The sequence below is a fragment of the Cucurbita pepo genome, chromosome LG19, assembly GCF_002806865.2.
Source record: "Cucurbita pepo subsp. pepo cultivar mu-cu-16 chromosome LG19, ASM280686v2, whole genome shotgun sequence".
Classification (NCBI taxonomy): domain Eukaryota; kingdom Viridiplantae; phylum Streptophyta; class Magnoliopsida; order Cucurbitales; family Cucurbitaceae; genus Cucurbita; species Cucurbita pepo.
Window position 1 is genome coordinate 3,769,464 of NC_036656.1, and position 17,853 is coordinate 3,787,316.

The 17,853-nt window shown below is 36.2% G+C and overlaps 2 protein-coding genes across 2 annotated transcripts; one reads left to right on the forward strand and one right to left on the reverse strand.

Moving 5' to 3' along the window:
* Positions 1-3,075: 3,075 nt before the first annotated feature.
* On the forward strand, positions 3,076-6,428 carry LOC111782057 (isocitrate dehydrogenase [NAD] catalytic subunit 5, mitochondrial; the record flags this gene model as incomplete). The annotated part of the gene is given in 7 exon segments (XM_023662832.1): positions 3,076-3,141; positions 3,557-3,877; positions 3,956-4,117; positions 4,210-4,284; positions 4,553-4,662; positions 4,740-4,812; positions 5,917-6,428. Coding segments are annotated over 7 exon segments (999 nt in total), but the record flags the coding sequence as incomplete, so codon positions are not given.
* A 1,921-nt stretch (positions 6,429-8,349) lies between these two features.
* On the reverse strand, positions 8,350-8,697 carry LOC111781652 (auxin-induced protein 15A-like). Its single transcript, XM_023662339.1, has one exon. It carries the CDS (start codon positions 8,695-8,697, stop codon positions 8,350-8,352), a length of 348 nt encoding a protein of 115 aa, XP_023518107.1.
* Positions 8,698-17,853: the final 9,156 nt, after the last annotated feature.

Consider the following 17,853-nt stretch of genomic DNA (forward strand, 5'->3'; position numbering starts at 1 on the left):
ATATATATATATATATATATATATATATATATATATATATAAGTATTTCACACAAAAACTCTAACGTCTAGTCGATTCGAATTAAAATGAATGGTTGTTTTAAGTAGTCATCCAAAAAACAATTCATTATTTTTTATTTTTTATTTTTTGCGAAATCACCTCCTTTCTACCGTTTANCATCCTCTATAATCCTATTTGTATAATATCTATTATATCCATATATAATAAATATTATATATTTATATATAATTTATATAAAAAGTGGGAACTTCTATTTAGGAACTTTTAGTTTGAATAAAGAAAGAGAAGACGACTACTTTAACTAAGATATATAAAAAAGCCTATTTGACAATGTTTACATGAAAGTTACCAAATTCTCAAACTCTAGCTTGGACACAAACTCTAGCGGGACCAATGTATATTAGAGAAACAATTTTGTAGAAGTTCAAACTTGAAACTGGTGTCATTGGCTCACATAGGTTAACTTGGGGCAGAATCGAACTTCCATTAAGGATAACTTCATGACATCAGCCTAAGCTAATCAGGTAAATGGCCTTACTATCGACATGCCTCGTGATTCTGCACATGTCATATATATTTGATATGTGTGAATTGTTTATGGATCGATATACTTATGATATGTATATGTTATAACATGTAAATTGTATGATAATACTTATAGTATGATGTGTTCAATGATATGTTTGAGATAGCATACGATTAGGATGCACTAAACGTAATGTAATGATAGGAGTAAGATATGTTCATGAAATGTTAAAGTTAAATTACGTATCAAAGTGCTATTGACATGAGAGATTAATAAAAACAATATGATCACATTCGATTGTAAGATAATATGATTAGGTTATGGGTAGAAAGTAATAAGATTATAATAGATTGATAGAACGATAGCGTTAAGGATACGTTCCTATAACAATATGACTAAAGTACGTTCATGTAACGATATGATTGTGATAGATATAAGAATGTTAAGAGTATAATAAGATATGACCACAAAGGGTTTACTATCTATCTATTTATATATGTTTATATATATGTTGTGATATGATATGAAAATAATATGAAATATGTTATGGTACAAAATATGTGATAAGTTGACATGTTTATGATATGATATATTGTGATGCAATATGTTACGGTATGATATGTATATGATGAAGATTGTTTATGTCTAAAAGCATGGAATATTATGATATGATATATTTATGTAATTTGAATGATATAATGTGATTGACATGCAAAACGATAGACTAGTATGAAATACAACTTGACGTATGCATGAAAGATATGATAAATTAATAAACGACATGTGAAATGATATGTACGGAATGCTAGCGGGATCATATTAAATGATAATAAAAATGAGAAAATGTTGGGACCTCATGTATCACTGTGTGCATGCATTAGGAGATATCATTTACTCTTCACTATAATACGGACGTGTACATTACGAGACAGGAAAACGATCATTATGTTTATCATAAGGCTGCGATGACCAAGCAGGAAAACGATCATTCATTATGCTTATCATAATGCTGCGATGACCAAGCAGAAAAACGATCATTCATTATGCTTATCATATTGTGATGACCAAGCAGGAAGACGATCATTCATTATGCTTATCATAATGCTGTAACAACCAAACGATCATTCATTATGTTTATCATAATGTTGCGACGACCAGACAAGAAGACGATCATTATATTTATCATAATGTTACGACGATAAAAAACGATCATTATCTTTTCTTTTTTTTTTTTCGTAAGATGCAAGTGTGAAAAGGAAAAATCCAAGAACCGTACGTCTTAAAAGACTAAAAAATTAAGTAACGGGTTAGACAAAAAATCACAAATTAGAGAACTTTCTAAAAAATAGACTAAAAATTTTTAACTAATAACAAAAAAAATATATATATATAAATTTCGTGGAGATTTTAAGATTATAACTTATTGATCTTCAAACTAGAGAGTATTCATAAATTTTGAAAGTCCAAATAGGTGTAGTAGAAATACACGAGATAAAATCAAATCTTACCAAATGATATGGACATACTAGAAAGTTGAAAATCATCTCCCACTAATCTTCAAGCTCTAGAACGCTCATATTATTTGAGACCAGTTGTACACGAGTTTGGTAAAGCATTCACCTGTCGGTTGTACATCGACCTGTCGGGAAACTCTAAACTCTCCCGCAAGCTTCTTAGGTCGTGGGGCCTTGCTTGTTCGGTTTTGGCTTATTCTTTTCAACTTATAATTAATTAGAAGTATGATTTCTTCAAAACTTAGAGTACTCAAAACTTGAGAAGCATTCACTGATGGGCCCTTATGACAAGTCCATCTAACTAGCCCAATAGCCCATTGAAGTAGCCCATATAACAAGTCCATCTAACTAGCCCAATAGCCCATTGAAGTAGCCCATATAACAAGTCCATCTAACTAGCCCAATAGCCCATTGAAGTAGCCCATATAACAAGTCCATCTAACTAGCCCAATAGCCCATTGAAGTAGCCCATATAACAAGTCCATCTAACTAGCCCAATAGCCCATTGAAGTAGCCCATATAACAAGTCCATCTAACTAGCCCAATAGCCCATTGAAGTAGCCCATATAACAAGTCCATCTAACTAGCCCAATAGCCCATTGAAGTAGCCCATATAACAAGTCCATCTAACTAGCCCAATAGCCCATTGAAGTAGCCCATATAACAAGTCCATCTAACTAGCCCAATAGCCCATTGAAGTAGCCCATATAACAAGTCCATCTAACTAGCCCAATAGCCCATCTTCAGCTTTTGTGTTCATGCGGCCCTTTTGTGTTTTGTTTTCGCTTGTTTTAGTATTAATTTTTTTTCTGAAATTAAATTTATATATTTAACAAAACATGTTTGGTTAAGACATATTCTCCGTGATTTTTCTTCTATTCTTCGTCGTCAATCATGGCATCGCACCTGCTGAGACGCACCCTCGGAAGCCGCTCGGGTCAGATCTTCTCCCTTTCCTCCAACCTTACCTCTGCTTCTCCCCTCCCATTTAGGGCTTTCTCTTCTGCTGCTTCTCCGATCCGAGCCACTCTCTTCCCAGGCGATGGTATTGGTCCCGAAATTGCGGATTCCGTCAAACAGGTATTGTCTTTTCTCCATGATCGCAGTTATGTTTCAGTACGATAATTCGATCGTGTTTTGTACCTATAGTGGCAGTTTCCCTGCCAATTACTCGAGATAATTGATCTGAATTTCTTATTTTAACGTTTATTCGTGTAGTGTTTCGGGGTATTTGTGTGTTCAATTTTGTGGTAATTTGTTTCTTTGGATCATGTCGTTGGTTTTTGTGTTTCTGTTGTGAGATGGTGATTCTAGAGTGCTGCCGTTTCGTTCTCTCTTTGTTAAATGCACTTGAAAATCGCAACTCATTTTTTGTACATAATAAGAGGAAAAGTCCTTGCGTCAATAATTTTATGAACATGAATGGGCAAGATACTTCTGGTTGTAAGTGATATTTATGGTGTTGTATGCTGAATTTCATTATTCTTCTATTCAGGTATTCACAACTGCTGAAGTGCCAATTGAATGGGAAGAACACTACGTCGGGGACCAAATTGATCCCCGAACTCAAAGTTTTCTTACATGGGAAAGCTTAGAATCAGTGAGGCGTAATGGTGTGGGCTTGAAAGGACCCATGGCCACACCTATTGGAAAAGGGCATCGTTCTTTGAACCTTACCTTAAGGAAGGAACTTAATTTATATGCTAATGTAAGGCCTTGCTACAGCCTGCCTGGTTATAAAACTCGATATGACAATGTAGACCTAATCACTATCCGTGAGAACACAGAGGGGGAGTACAGTGGACTTGAACATCAAGTAAGTATCTAAGATTTCGATCGATGTAGTAGAAAACTATTTCAGTGTGATTTATGCGTACTGATTCTTGAACGTTAGGTGGTGAGAGGTGTGGTTGAAAGCCTTAAGATCATTACCCGTCAAGCAAGTTTAAGAGTGGCGGAATATGCTTTTCACTACGCCAAGGCTCATGGGAGGGAGAGAGTCTCTGCGATACACAAAGCCAATATTATGCAGAAAACTGATGGTCTTTTTCTTAAGGTTTGACTAAGTTAGATTATTAACTGTCCTCTCATCTTCATTTTTCACCCAGGTTTCCTCATCTGAAGTTTTATTTGTGTCTTCACTTTCAGTGTTGCCGTGAAGTTGCAGAGAAGTATCCTGAGATAAAGTATGAGGAAGTTGTCATTGATAATTGCTGTATGATGGTATGTATTAATTTTATTTTAAGAATCATAGCAATAGCACCCATGAGAAAATTAATTCTGCATTAAAGATGATGTGGAGATCTGGGAGGGTCAATTTAGAATTCCCAGTGGATTCTTTAGAATATATTACTGATCATTACTTGATTTGATGTCAAACTTGGGGATCATCAAAGGGTTTCTGTAGAACTTCAGTGAAATGGGTTTGACTTTTGTAATGCAAGTGTAAATAAGGTGGTAATGATCTTCATTGTGTATCGACTTTGTGCAGCTTGTGAAGAATCCATCACTATTTGATGTGTTGGTTATGCCAAATCTTTATGGTGACATTATCAGTGATCTCTGTGCTGGGCTGATTGGAGGATTGGGCTTAACGCCAAGGTATTCATGCCTCGTTTTCATTTCTATTGGTGAGTGAGTTACAGATCATCTGACATCCAAAAAATTATATTATACAGCTGCAATATTGGTGAGGGAGGTATTGCTCTTGCTGAGGCTGTGCATGGTTCAGCGCCAGATATTGCTGGAAAGGTTAGGTTTCATAACTCCAATATCATAAATTTCCATGACTGCATTTTCATTCATTTCTTTGGTTTTGTCAGATATCTCTCCTATAGTGCCTCATATTTAGTTTTATGAGCTTTGCTGTGTTTTCTTACACTAACCAACTCATATTTAGTCATAAATTTTTTCTAGAACTTCAATTAGAACCACAGGGTTTAGCGGTGTCTATTTTGCTCCTTCTATCAATAATCTTGACAAGTGATAACATGCCAACCTTGGAGACCTATGTGAGTAATAGATGGCCTTTTTGACATCAAAATGTTTGATACTATTGGCTATCATAGATTAAAAGATTTAGAGTCATCATAAGTCGCACATTTTCAAATATTATTATCATCTTGAAGTGGAGAGATGATTAAGAAAAAGTGGGTAGAAAAATGAAGTGCAGAGAGGGAGTAGCAAGAGAAAATGTTACTTATTATGTATTTATCATTTTGTAAATCAAAAAAGGTTTCTGGGAAGAAGCCCCGTTTTAGGAGAGAAAATGCTAATCTCTCACAAACTTCTTTTAGAAGAATAGAAACAAAAACCCACATAGTATAAAACAAGTCAGTTTTCATGAAACAGAGAAAAAAATAAAATAAAAAGGTATAGAAAAGAGTGGATGAAGAGTGAATTCTTTTCTTTTTAGCACAGTTTTTTATTTTTTGAATACCAATATACCCTTGATAGGTAGCCCTTTATATCTCAGAATTAGGTATAAATTCCCTTCATATCTGAGGAGCACGTGTAGTGTTCCTAGAAAGAACAAAATTACCAGAAACCATGTTGAACAAAATGACTAAAGAGGTAGCCTCTACAGGACATCACATATTTGCTTTGTCATGTAACTTCAAAATAAATCCTGTTCTAAATTTCTTCTTATCTTTGAAAAAAATTTAATGAACCCGATTAGCTCGAAGGAGTTTTCGTACGGTTTTGCGAAAGCACAACCTGTATAACCTAATTGCTGATGTTGAATATATCTTTTGCAAACACACAGTAAACACAATTGTATGGAACTCAATAAATTTAGAATGCTTTGTTGGAAAGTTTATTTTCATACATCTGAAAGCCGTGAAACTTCCCCAGAATTTGGCCAATCCAACTGCATTGCTTTTAAGTTCTGTCACGATGCTTCGGCATTTGAAGCTCCATGACAAAGCTGATCGGATCCAAGACGCTGTCCTCAAAACCATTGCAGAAGGGAAGTACCGAACAGCCGACCTCGGAGGCTCATCATCAACTTCTGAGTTCACCAATGCAATTTGTGACCATCTTTGAGGAATGTTTTTCAGGAACCTTTCTGGCTTCCTTCATATCTTTTCATAGTTTCTCTGAAGAGTAATAAGTTCAGATCATATTGATGACTCTGAGGTAGCTTATCCCAAGGGTGCTACTACTCTATTTAACTATTGATCGTTTGCTGGCCATCCAAGGGAAAACTGAGATGGCCCTGTTCATGTAATCAGCCATACATTGTCAGATGATTGAGATCTGTTAAAATTTATTTCTACGAAACACGGTTTCCTTTTCCTTCCCATTTTTGTAGTTTATAAAAGACAAAAAAGAATAATTTTATTGACGTTGAAGTTGTGCCACAATTGTGTATGGCATGCAATAAATTTAGAATGATTTTATATATATATATATTTAGTAGTTGCTTTGTCATAATATTGTCGAGCTAAGTTTTATAGCAATCTTGGATTAAGAGAAGTTAACTATGGTCATGTTGACAAGTGGCAATTGACATCTATTTTTTAGGACATACTATGGTTTTTAAGCAAGTATTCACTTTGTTGCAATATTTATGTGTTAAATCGTCTCCCAATTGTGCTCAGACACACCTAAAAAACTTATTTCTTTATAATTATATATTTGGTCGTAAACAATAATATAGTCAACTAACGCAACCATATAAAAGAAGTCAACTCATAGGTTGATTCTTGATAAGCATGTCCAAGAATGTCCAAGTGAGCTGCAGAGCTGCAAAGACAGATGGCATTTTGATGCACGTGGTGGCATCACAAAACATTAGTGGGACTTAATAGTTGTCGTTCGACAAAGTGTTTTAAGCATACTTTGACTCAATGAAGGTTCAAGCTCATCTTGGTGAAGTCCCAAATCAATATAGAATCATGGGAGCTCTGTTTCTTAAACCAAAAATTATGAAATGAGATTCGACGTTACATTTCAAGAATCTTAGCTTATAGTAGAGACAAAGTCGAGTTTTAGAACTTAACCGAGAAAGGGAGGGTTCTAGTCCGGACTTCGGGAAATATATGTTCCCATGGCTTTCCAGTCAAGGTATGATGTTCTACCTTTCTGCTTGATGTAGAGATGCCCATTTACAGAGAAAGCTTATGATGGTAGATTGAAACAGCTACCATTGTAGTTGACCTCTCGGCTGTGTGTAATGGTGCGATCTCAGGCTGTATTTGTAAGCTCTACTGACCATGCGTTTATTTCCCACAAATACTAATTGTTTGGAAAAGTGTGTGAAGCCTTACAATTGGAGGGGTTGTAGCTTGACACAAAACCATGGCTGAGCCAACTACTAGGCTGTTTCCTTATTTGAGATAATGCACTGGAATGTCAACCACCATTGAGGATTTTGTACGTGGAGTTGCTTCACTGGCAATATGGCTGACTTTTAGGAGCCTGAGTGCAACACTTTTCTTAGGAGCGAACTTTGCAAATTTGCGACACTCCCCTCCAACACCGAGTGAGTCAAGTTAATTCGGATTCGCTCGCCTACGACTAGACAACATATGCTCAAACCTCTGGCCCCGTGTTGAGAAGAAGGTTTTAGAAAATGGGGCAGAGAAATTTTCGAAAGAGAGCTCGAAAGCAAGATTGAAAGAAGGTTTTGAAAGCAATATTATAGGCTATAAGCGAGAAAGGAAACACAACAGCTTAGATAGCATATAACTCCGGGTAGGAAAAATTGACGATTAGCTGCATCCCTCTAGTCATTTTGAGGCGATTTGGGTTTGGCAAACCTAAACATAAAATACAATGGTAAGATAATACAACATGAAATTAAATAAAGGGTTTGGCTTGGCAAGGGTATGCGGCCATAGACTGTGAGATCCCACATCGGTTGGAGAGGAGAACGAAGCATTCCTTATAAGGGTGTGAAAACCTTTCCCTAGAAGACGCGTTTGAAAATCGTGAGACCAAGGATCAAAGCGGACAATATTTGCTAGTCGTAAGCGTGAGCTGTTACATGAACGAGCATGACCGTAACACTATGGTACGTGCGAAATGTGGCGAGATCTATTGCTAGGAAATTGAGCCAACAGTCAGTAGTCATGAAAGATCATTAGATCCCCAAGTGGTAAGGAATTCACAAGCTCTTAATCAAGTTACATTAGTATACAACAAATCATGGCTACATACATATCAGCATTCTCAAAGAGGATTCAAAGCTTCCAAAATAAATCAAATTCGACAGCAACCTATCTTCAAACACAGAGAGGGACTTGTCGGTTATACGACGAGCTAGCTCGTTAGCACGGCGAGCTAGCACGACGAGCTAGCACGGTGGACAACACTAAGGAAAAGGTTCTCATCACAAGGAATGCAGAGTTTTGAGTTAGCAGTGAAATCAAACTCATCTTGTGCTTGATCCAGCAATGCCTTGAACAAAGGGTGATTCAAAAGACTGATTTTGATCACAAATCTTCTGTAATTCTCACCCACATAAACAACCAAGTGACCCTTTGGGACATCTCGTGGAATGAAGCAATCCTGGTGCAAAGGAGACCACAGAACCCATTGGCAACAGTGCTCGCAGGGTGTACAAGGCACCACTTTGCTCCCTAGCTTCCTCCATTTGTTTGCACATGCTCTTATAAACTTCCCCTTCATCTTTAGCTACTGAATCTGAGAGGAAGAGATGTAGAAAGAAAGTATGGCATTAAAGAGATACTGAAAGGTATATATAAGAGTGGATGGAGAAGAGTATTAAATGGTTGACATGATAGATATAACTATGAAGTGGGCTTAGTTTATGTATGCCATTTTCTCTTTCACAGTGCCCCTTTGCCGTGCTGTACTACCTTACTTCATTATATTATTGCATCTCTAAATTATACGAATTGTACGAACATTTATGGCATAGTTTTGAGATGGAAGTATTTATATTCATAAATGGGGAAGAGAATCATGAAATCTAACCGTCTAAGTCCACCGTCGGTAGATATTATCTCTATAGAGAATGCTTTATTTTACTCTCCAACCAATGTAGAATCTCATAATTCATCCCCTTTCGGGGCCCAGCGTCCTCGTTGACACTGATTTCCTTCTCCAAGAGAACCAATCCACCCTCCTTGCTGGCGCACCGCCTCGTGTCTACCCCTCTTCGGAGCTCAGCCTCCTTGCTGGCACATCTCCAATGTCTGGCTCTAATACCATTTGTAACCATCCATGTCCACCACTAGCAAATATTGTCCTTTTTGGACTTTCCCTTTCGAGCTTCTTCTCAAGTTTTTTTCAAACGCGTCTATTAGGGAGAGGTTTTCACACGCTTGTAAAGAATGTTTTGTTCTCCTCCCCAACCGATGTAGGATCTCACAATCCACCACTTTCGGGGTCCAACGTCCTTGCTGGACACAAGGTGGTGTGCCAACAAAGACGCTAGACCCTGAAAGAGGGTGGATTGAGTGATCCCACATCGATTGGAGAAGGGATCGAGTGTCAGCAATGACACTTGGCCCTGAAAGAGGATGGATTGTGAGATCTCACATCGGTTGGGAAGGAGAACAAAGTATTCCTTATAAGGGTGTGAAAACCTCTCCCTAACAAACGCATTTTAAAAATCTTGAAGGAAAATCTAAAAAAGACAATATCTACTGATTCCGCTCCCCGGAGTTCTTGTAGTTAAATTTGGAATGGCCCACGGATGGGAGTGGAGAAGAGATAAGCTTTGAAAGAGGGGATGGGGATAACTTTCTTGGGTATAGTGGGAAAGCCACTTATTTCTGACTTTTAAGCTTTAAGCTTGGATATTGTCGAATATCAATTTGTTCATTTCATCTATTCTCAGCTAGTGAATGTAATAACACTCTTTGGATACTTTTATTCACACAACTTCATGACTTATTGCTCTTCAAAATCATAAATTCTGATATCATATGATATCTAACTTTTTGGACATCTTTATATGCGATCACTACGAGTTACTAAATCTCACCGATTTTAAAACGCGTCTACTATAGAGAGGTTTTCACACCCTTATAAAGAATGCTTCATTCTCCTCTTACACGAATGTGCATGCTAAATTGACTCATTGATGTGTCAAAATCAGTGTAAAGCAAAGTAACAGAGTCATATTTGAAGTGTTGCTCATATCCTTTTTATATTTGGATTGATTTGAGCGCACCATGAAATGTTTTAGTACTTCATCAGAATCTGTATACCTTTTATTATGAACAGAGAGGGATTTAGAGTACTATAGCCGTACAGATTTGTGCATTTGAAACAGTACCTTATGGGATTCTTATCTTATTATTGAGAGAAGAGCAGAGCATTTGGTGCAGATTGTTTTGTGATAAGCTTGTGTGCAGAAGCACATCTGGGAGCAGGAGATGGGCCACTTTCACTCAAACATAACTCATACTTCAAAAACTTCAGTGATCTCTTACATATACTTCTGTTTGAAGTCTTGATTTGGTTCCTCTCAGTTATCAGTTCCTCGTATCTGGACCTCTTTTTTATCTTCTTTCTCGAGTCTGTTTGTATATAAACAAAGAAAGCTGAAGATTCTTCTTCTGAGGAAAATGATAGACACCCATTTCTTAATACTCTTATACTTTGACTCTGTCCTTCTGCTCTTAACTTCATGATTTTGTTTGAATCTATGCATGGAGAATGAGATTCCACCAGGAACGAGTACGTGGAAACCTCTCCTAGTAGATGTGTTTTAAAACTGTGAAGCTGACGGCGATATGTAACGGGTCAAAGTGGACAATATTTTCTAGTGGTGGCCTTGGACTGTTGCAAATGGTATCAGAGCCATATACCGGGTGTTGTGCTAGTGAGGATGTTGGACTCTTAAGGGAGGTGTATTGCGAGATCCCACATTGGTTGGAGAGAGGAACGAAACATTCCTTATAAGGGTGTGGAAACCTCTCCTAGTAGATGCATGCTTTAAAATTGTGAGACTGATGATAATACGTAACGGGTCAAAGCGGACAATATCTGCTAACGGTGGCCTTGGATTATTACAAGGAGTCAGAATCGAGCGGTGTGCCAGTGAGGACGTTGAGCCCCTAAGGGAGGTGGATTGTGAGATCCCATATTAGTTGGAGAGAGGATCGAAGCATTCCTTGTAAGAGTGTAAAAACCTCTCCTAGTAGACACGTTTTAAAGCTGTGAGGTCAAAGTGGACAATATCTACTAATGGTGGCCATGGGCTGTTACAAATGGTATCAGAGCCAGATACTGAGTGGTGTACCAGCAAGGACGTTGCGTCCCTAAGGAGGATAGATTGAGAGATCCTACATTGGTTGGAGAGAGGAACGAAGCATTCCTTGTAAGAGTGTGAAAACTTCTCCTAGTAGATGTTTTTAAAACCATGAAGCTGACAGAAATACGTAATAGATCAAAGTAAACAATGTCTATTAGCAGTGGCTTTGGACGGTTACAGAGAAGTTCGTGCACCCTTTTTGGTAAAATGTGTTGAATTGAACATGTTTTTGAATTGTGGCCATTATGATGAAAGGATAGGATGAGCATGGGACAATAATTTTGTTATGATTCCAACCTAATCCTATATGCTCCCATTTACAAGATTCTGCTTAAAAAGCATATGTCCTCTACTGTCTTTTGGGCTCTTTCATGTTGTTTCTACTTTTCCCACTTTTTACTTCTTTTGTACATTATTCATGGACAAAGAAAGGCATCCATCACACGAACACCTAAAAACTGGCCCGACTCTCATCTTTTTTCATATGGGAGGAGCGGTAATCCTAGCTTAAAACGCGATCAGATAATCGTGTCTTAACTTTTTGGTCGATGATATATACATCACAAGTTAAATTTCTTTTACTCGAACGTGTTCTATATAGATAATACAATGTTTTTTTTTTCTTTTTGTTTGGTTTGGTTCATTTAATAGCTGCAGCAGAGGCCAGCTCACTGATTCATCTCCCAAGGACGACAATGGAGTACTTGTGGTTTGGTGTTGTACAAGAAACACACCTTCCTCTCCTTCAAACATCGTTCTCAGTCACTTGCAAATGGTCTTCATGCAAACCTGTAAACTCAACACATACACTTAATAGAGACTCACAAAAATTCCATTTTTTTAACTGTTCTTTCGTGGCTGTCACCTGAAATCAATTTTTTAGATAATTTAAAACGAGTTAGGTAACCGTCCAGGAATTTTTCTTTTAAGCTTTCCCTCAAGATTATAAAATGCATATGCTAGGGAGAGGTTTCCAATTATAAAGAATGTTTCGCTCCCTCTCCAACCGATGTGAGATCTCACAATTCACCCCCTTCGGAGCCCAACATCCTTGTTGGCACAATGCCTCATGTCCACCTCCTTCGGGACTCAGTGTCCTTGTTGGCACAACACCTCGTGTCTATCCCCTTCAGGGCTCAGCGTCCTTCTTGGCACAACGCTTCATGTCCACCTCCTTTCAGGGCTCAGCCACCTCTTTGACACATCGCTCAGTGTCTGGTTTTGATACCAACGGTAACAATTCAAGCCCACCGTTGGCAGATATTGTCCTTTTTGGACTTTTCTTTATGAGTTTACCCTCAAAGTTTTAAAACGAGTCTACTAGGAAGAGGTTTTCACATCCTTATAAAGAATGCTTCGTTCCCCTCTCTGACCGATGTGGGATCTTACAGATTATCATTTAGGTTAGACCCTTAACAAGGATGGAAGATATTTGTGCAATAATTGGTGGGAAAGGAAGCGACCCAAGAATACTCAATCCAATTGGCAGTTTATAATGTCATTTCAAGAACCAAACACAAACATGCAATAAAGAATCATATCACATTGAGATAATAATGTGATATCTTTGGTTTGGATTCAAATTTTTTGAAGCGAAAACATGAAGGGTAGGCTATGAGTTGAAAGAACCCCTAAGGTTTGTTTCCAAGTGGGCAAAACCCTTCCCCACTTCTAATATAGATAGCAAAAGTTATGGGGTTTTAGGCAGTGATATCAAGCACATGAATGTTGGGCCACTCCTACCCCAACTCTCTTGAGAGATTGAGAGAGAAGAACCAGTAATGTAGCTAGCTAGTTGGCATGCATAACACAATGGACCCAGTTCCTTATCTCCAAACCAAAAAAAACCCACCCGATTCAATAGCTCGTACTATACCGACAATCCTAGAACTTCGACTTTCGTAATTATTGTCCAAAAGGGTATTTTCCGTATTAATAAAGCTGTCGTTTTTTTGTTTTAATCAATATGATAATGTAATAAAGATGTCAGTCTTTTTTAAAGGTTTAATCCGACTCAACCCGTTTTTTATTTTAGTTGATATTGTTGGATGATGAAAGTCCCACATCCGAATGATCATGAGTTTATAAGTGAGGAATACTAACTCCATTGCTATGAGGCCTTTTGGGGAAACCCAAAGTAAAGCCACGAGAGCTTATACTCAAAGTGGACAATATCATACCATTGTGGAGAGTCGCGTTCGTCTAACATGGTATCAGAATCATGCCCTAAACTTAGTCGTGCCAATAGATTGGTAAATCCTCAAATATCGAATAAAGAACTCCAAAAGAATATCAGATATGATAATGTAATAAAGATGTAATCTTTTTCGAAGGTTTAATCTAACTCGGCCCGTTTTTTGCTTTAATCAATATGATAACGTAATAAAGATGTGGTTTTTATCGAATGCGTCATCTGACTCGACGCGAAAAGATACAATGATTTGAATTGGGTCGAAGTGAATGTGTGTAGGAGATGTGCACGTGCAGTGGTCAGTTTTAACAAGCTGTACTTGTAAGTGATAACATGCCCTGCAGGTCAGAGGCTGGCATTTTGTATTATTTATTTATTTATTTATTTATTTATTTGCATTTGAATATTAATTTTATGCTTTTTCTTCAACTACTTTTGCCCCATATCTTCCCATTAATAACTTCCCATGCTTCCCTATTGGAAGCATTTTTTTTTTTTTTTTTTTTTTTTTTNNNTTTTTTTTTTTTTTTTTTTTTTTTTTTTTTTTTTTTTTTTTTTTTTTTTTTTTTTTTTTTTAACATTAAGAATCCAAGAAAATGAGAATGGTTATTATTTTTTATTTTTATTTTCTACTTTTGAATTTATAAATAATTTAAATATAACCATTGTTTTCTAAATTATAATTGTATAAAGTTTTTGTTTCTATTATCCTATGATGACGCGATGAATTGTCAACTAATACAAAAACAAAATTGGGTATCTTCATAAATCGAACCGTACGTACGTTCATATATGATCATAAACAAGGCTTACAATTGAATTATTGTATTGCATAATAATGGTTCAAAATAAAATTTTAAATTATAACAGGAAGAATCTCATTTTATCTCAATTATAAAAGAAAATTATAATTATTAAATCATTCGATAAAAATTTCACAAATAATTTAACATATAATTACGAATTTAATTCAACAATTAAGATATTTACGAGAAAAAAAACTTAGTTATGTAATTAATAATATAAAAAAAAATACAATCCAATTCAAAATATCTTATCCAATTATCGATTAAATTTCACTACTAATTCATCGAAAAAATTAAATAAATTTGAGAGCATATCTTACAAAATCCAAGATTTTTCATATATATAAATCATTTTTATCACACGTGTTCACCAAATCAAATCGATGTCTTTTCAATCGATAAATCAATAATATAAACGTTTATATGTTTTTAAAATAAAAAACCATATTTAAACAAAAAAAATGAAAATGTCAATTCTCATGGTGGAAGCCCATGCGCGAATACAGACTAAGGTTTGTCCATTCAGTAAATTGCTAAATTTTGATTTTTTTTATATAAAAAAAATATCTAATTTCCCAAAGTTGATAGAGATTAAAGTTTTTATTATTCACCATATTAATATATTAATAATTACAATATTAGCTAATTATAATTGATTAAAATATTAAAAGATTGGATTCCAATCTAGGTGAACTATTTTTTTTTTTTTTTTAAGAAAAAAACTTTAAAAGCTACTTCTAGAACATATTATAGATCAATACTTTGTGATATATTTTCCATAATTTATAATTTTTTTTTTTTTAATTTGGTTTCTATATTTAAGACAAATTTATTAATTCAAACCTAGAAAAGATTCATACAAATTGAAGATATTAGACTTTTTCTTTTTAATTATCGAACAAATAAAAAGACTTATTAGACTAACAGAAAAGACGAAAATTAAGGGTATACAAATTTAAAAGTTCAATAACTAAAATTATAATTCTAACGAAAAAATAGGTATGAATTTGGCCTTCCCTTGAAGTTTTAAAATACCTCTATTAGAGAAAAGTTTCCACGTATATTCTTTTTTCCAACTAATGTGAGATCTCACATTTCACTTCGTTGGAAACTTAGCGTTTTACATAACCCACATGCTACAATTGTTAATTATTGTATACATATCCTTCTAGAAGAAGGTCTAAGTTATCACAACCATTTTCCTCACCCCAAACACCATCTTCTAAGATGAAAATCGAGTGATGGTGCAAAGAACATATGATGTTCACTTTCAAAATTTAGAACTCGAAGAAAATGCGAAACATTATGCAAGAATGTTTGATACTCGAGAGAAGAGTGAAAAAGTAAATAAAATTTGAAAAGTATTGGAGATCGAATTCGAGGGTTTTTTTTAACTGATCTAGATAACGACGTACAAAATAAAAAGCAATGGACATCAAGGATATGATAGAGATGAATTATGATCTAGATAACGACGTACAAAATAAAAAGCAATGGACATCAAGGATATGATAGAGATGAATTATGATCGACAATATCTCCTTTAGCTATAAACCCCAAATATGGAACCTTTTTTAGCCATTTTCCATTACAATGCTTTTTTTTTTTTTTTGTCAGCAGCTACAATTTCCCTTGATCTGATTGCAAATTTGTCAAACATCTCCAATTAGTAGATTGATGTGATGATCCCTTAAAGACATGAATAACCATATAATTGAATGGTGGGAGTGAGTGTTAGGAACTTTAAAGTAAATCGATGTAACCATAAAAATTGGTCCCCATAAATTCAATACCACTAATTTACATGGTCTAAAACTTCAAAAGGCTACACCGCTAGGCAGTAGAAAAGGGCAACCAGACAAGGAGTTGACAATCTAAGATGCAAATGTGAGATCCCATTGGTTGGAGAGAGAAATAAAACATTCTTTATAAAAGTATGGAAACCTCTCCCTAACAAATGCGTTTTAAACCCGTGAGACTGACGACGATACGTAACAGACTAAAGCAGACAATATCTGATAGTGGTTGGCTTGGGTTGTTACAAATGGTATCCAAGCTAGGCACCGAGCTGTGTGCCGCTGAGGACATTGGGTTCTGAAGAAGGTAGATTGTGAGATCCCACATCGGTTAGAGAGGGCAACAAGTGCCAGCAAAGACGTTGAGCCCCGAAGGGGCTGGATTGTGAGATCTCATATCGGTTGGAGAGGGGAACGAAACATTCTTTATAAGAGTATGAAAACATCTCCCAAGCTGACGCACTTTAAAACCGTAAGGCCAAAGCAATACGTAATGGGCAAAAGCGAACAATATCTACTAGTGGTGGGCTTAGACTATTACAAAAAATCTCTAGGAAAGAAATTCAAGGCAATAAGAATTATATATATATATCTAAAGGGTTAATGAAACTTAGGCTATAGAGATGTAAATGTCAAAAGTAAGTTATTTCAAGGCACCAAGATATGCCTGATAACAGTTGTTTTATGATGTTCATAGACTAGAATGGAAAATTTTTGTGTATACATAATTTAGAGGCCTGTGAAATTACTATCGAATAACCATACCGAACAATTCATTGTGCAGACAGAAAGAGAGAGAATTGACAAGCGAAGTAAAATGCATGCCACTGGAACCCAAGATCTATGGTTTTGTATCATTTACTAAGATCCTGCTAAAAGTCTCTATGAAGTACTTTTGCTAAAAGTCTCTATGAAGTGATTGGCTGCAGGACATTGTCGGAAACTATTGTTTGTAATTTATAAACTGACATCACTTAGCAATCCTAACAGAAAATCATTATGCCTAATTGCCTTTTAGGTCGTCGTAATGATTCCCATTGTGAAGATGGATCTTCCCTATTGAGGCTGCTAAAGTGGACCAGAAGTACCATTTCAACCATAATAATTCAATAATTTAAAAAAACAGGTCTACAATACAAACATACTCTATATCTTGTCCAGTCTTCTCGTGGAGACTCCCCAATACTAACTTTCAATTATAAAACTATTAGGGCATTGTTAATATTAATCAAGTCTAAGAACTTACCTATTGTTCTACTGTGGGATCTCACATCAGTTTGGAGAGGAGAACGAAACATTACTTATAAAGGTGTGGAAACTTCTCCCTACCAGACGCATTATAAAACCTTCTTGATGAGAAGTTTGGAAGAGAAAGCCTAAAGAGGACAATATCTGCTAGCGATGGGATTGGTTTGTTACAAATGGTATTAGAGCCAAGGCACCAGGCGATATACTAGCGATGACGCTGGCCCCCACGGGGTGATTGTGAGATCCCACATCGGTTGAAAAGGAAAACGAAGCATTCCTTATAAGGGTGTGGAAACCCCTCCCTAACATACGTGTTTTAAAACTTTGAGGGGAGCCCAGAAGGGAACGCCCAAAGAGGACAATATCTGCTAGCGGTCGGCTTAGGCTGTTACAAATGGTATCAGAGCCAAACACCGACAGTGTGGCAGCGAGGACACTGGGCCCTCAAGGAGAGTGAATTGTGAGATCCCACATCGGTTGAAGATGGGAATGAAGCATTCCTTGTAAAGGCGTGGA

Bases quoted from the DNA above. Each gene is read 5' to 3' on its own strand.
- LOC111781652 (XM_023662339.1), bottom strand. From the start codon at position 8,697: ATGAAGGGGAAGTTTATAAGAGCATGTGCAAACAAATGGAGGAAGCTA.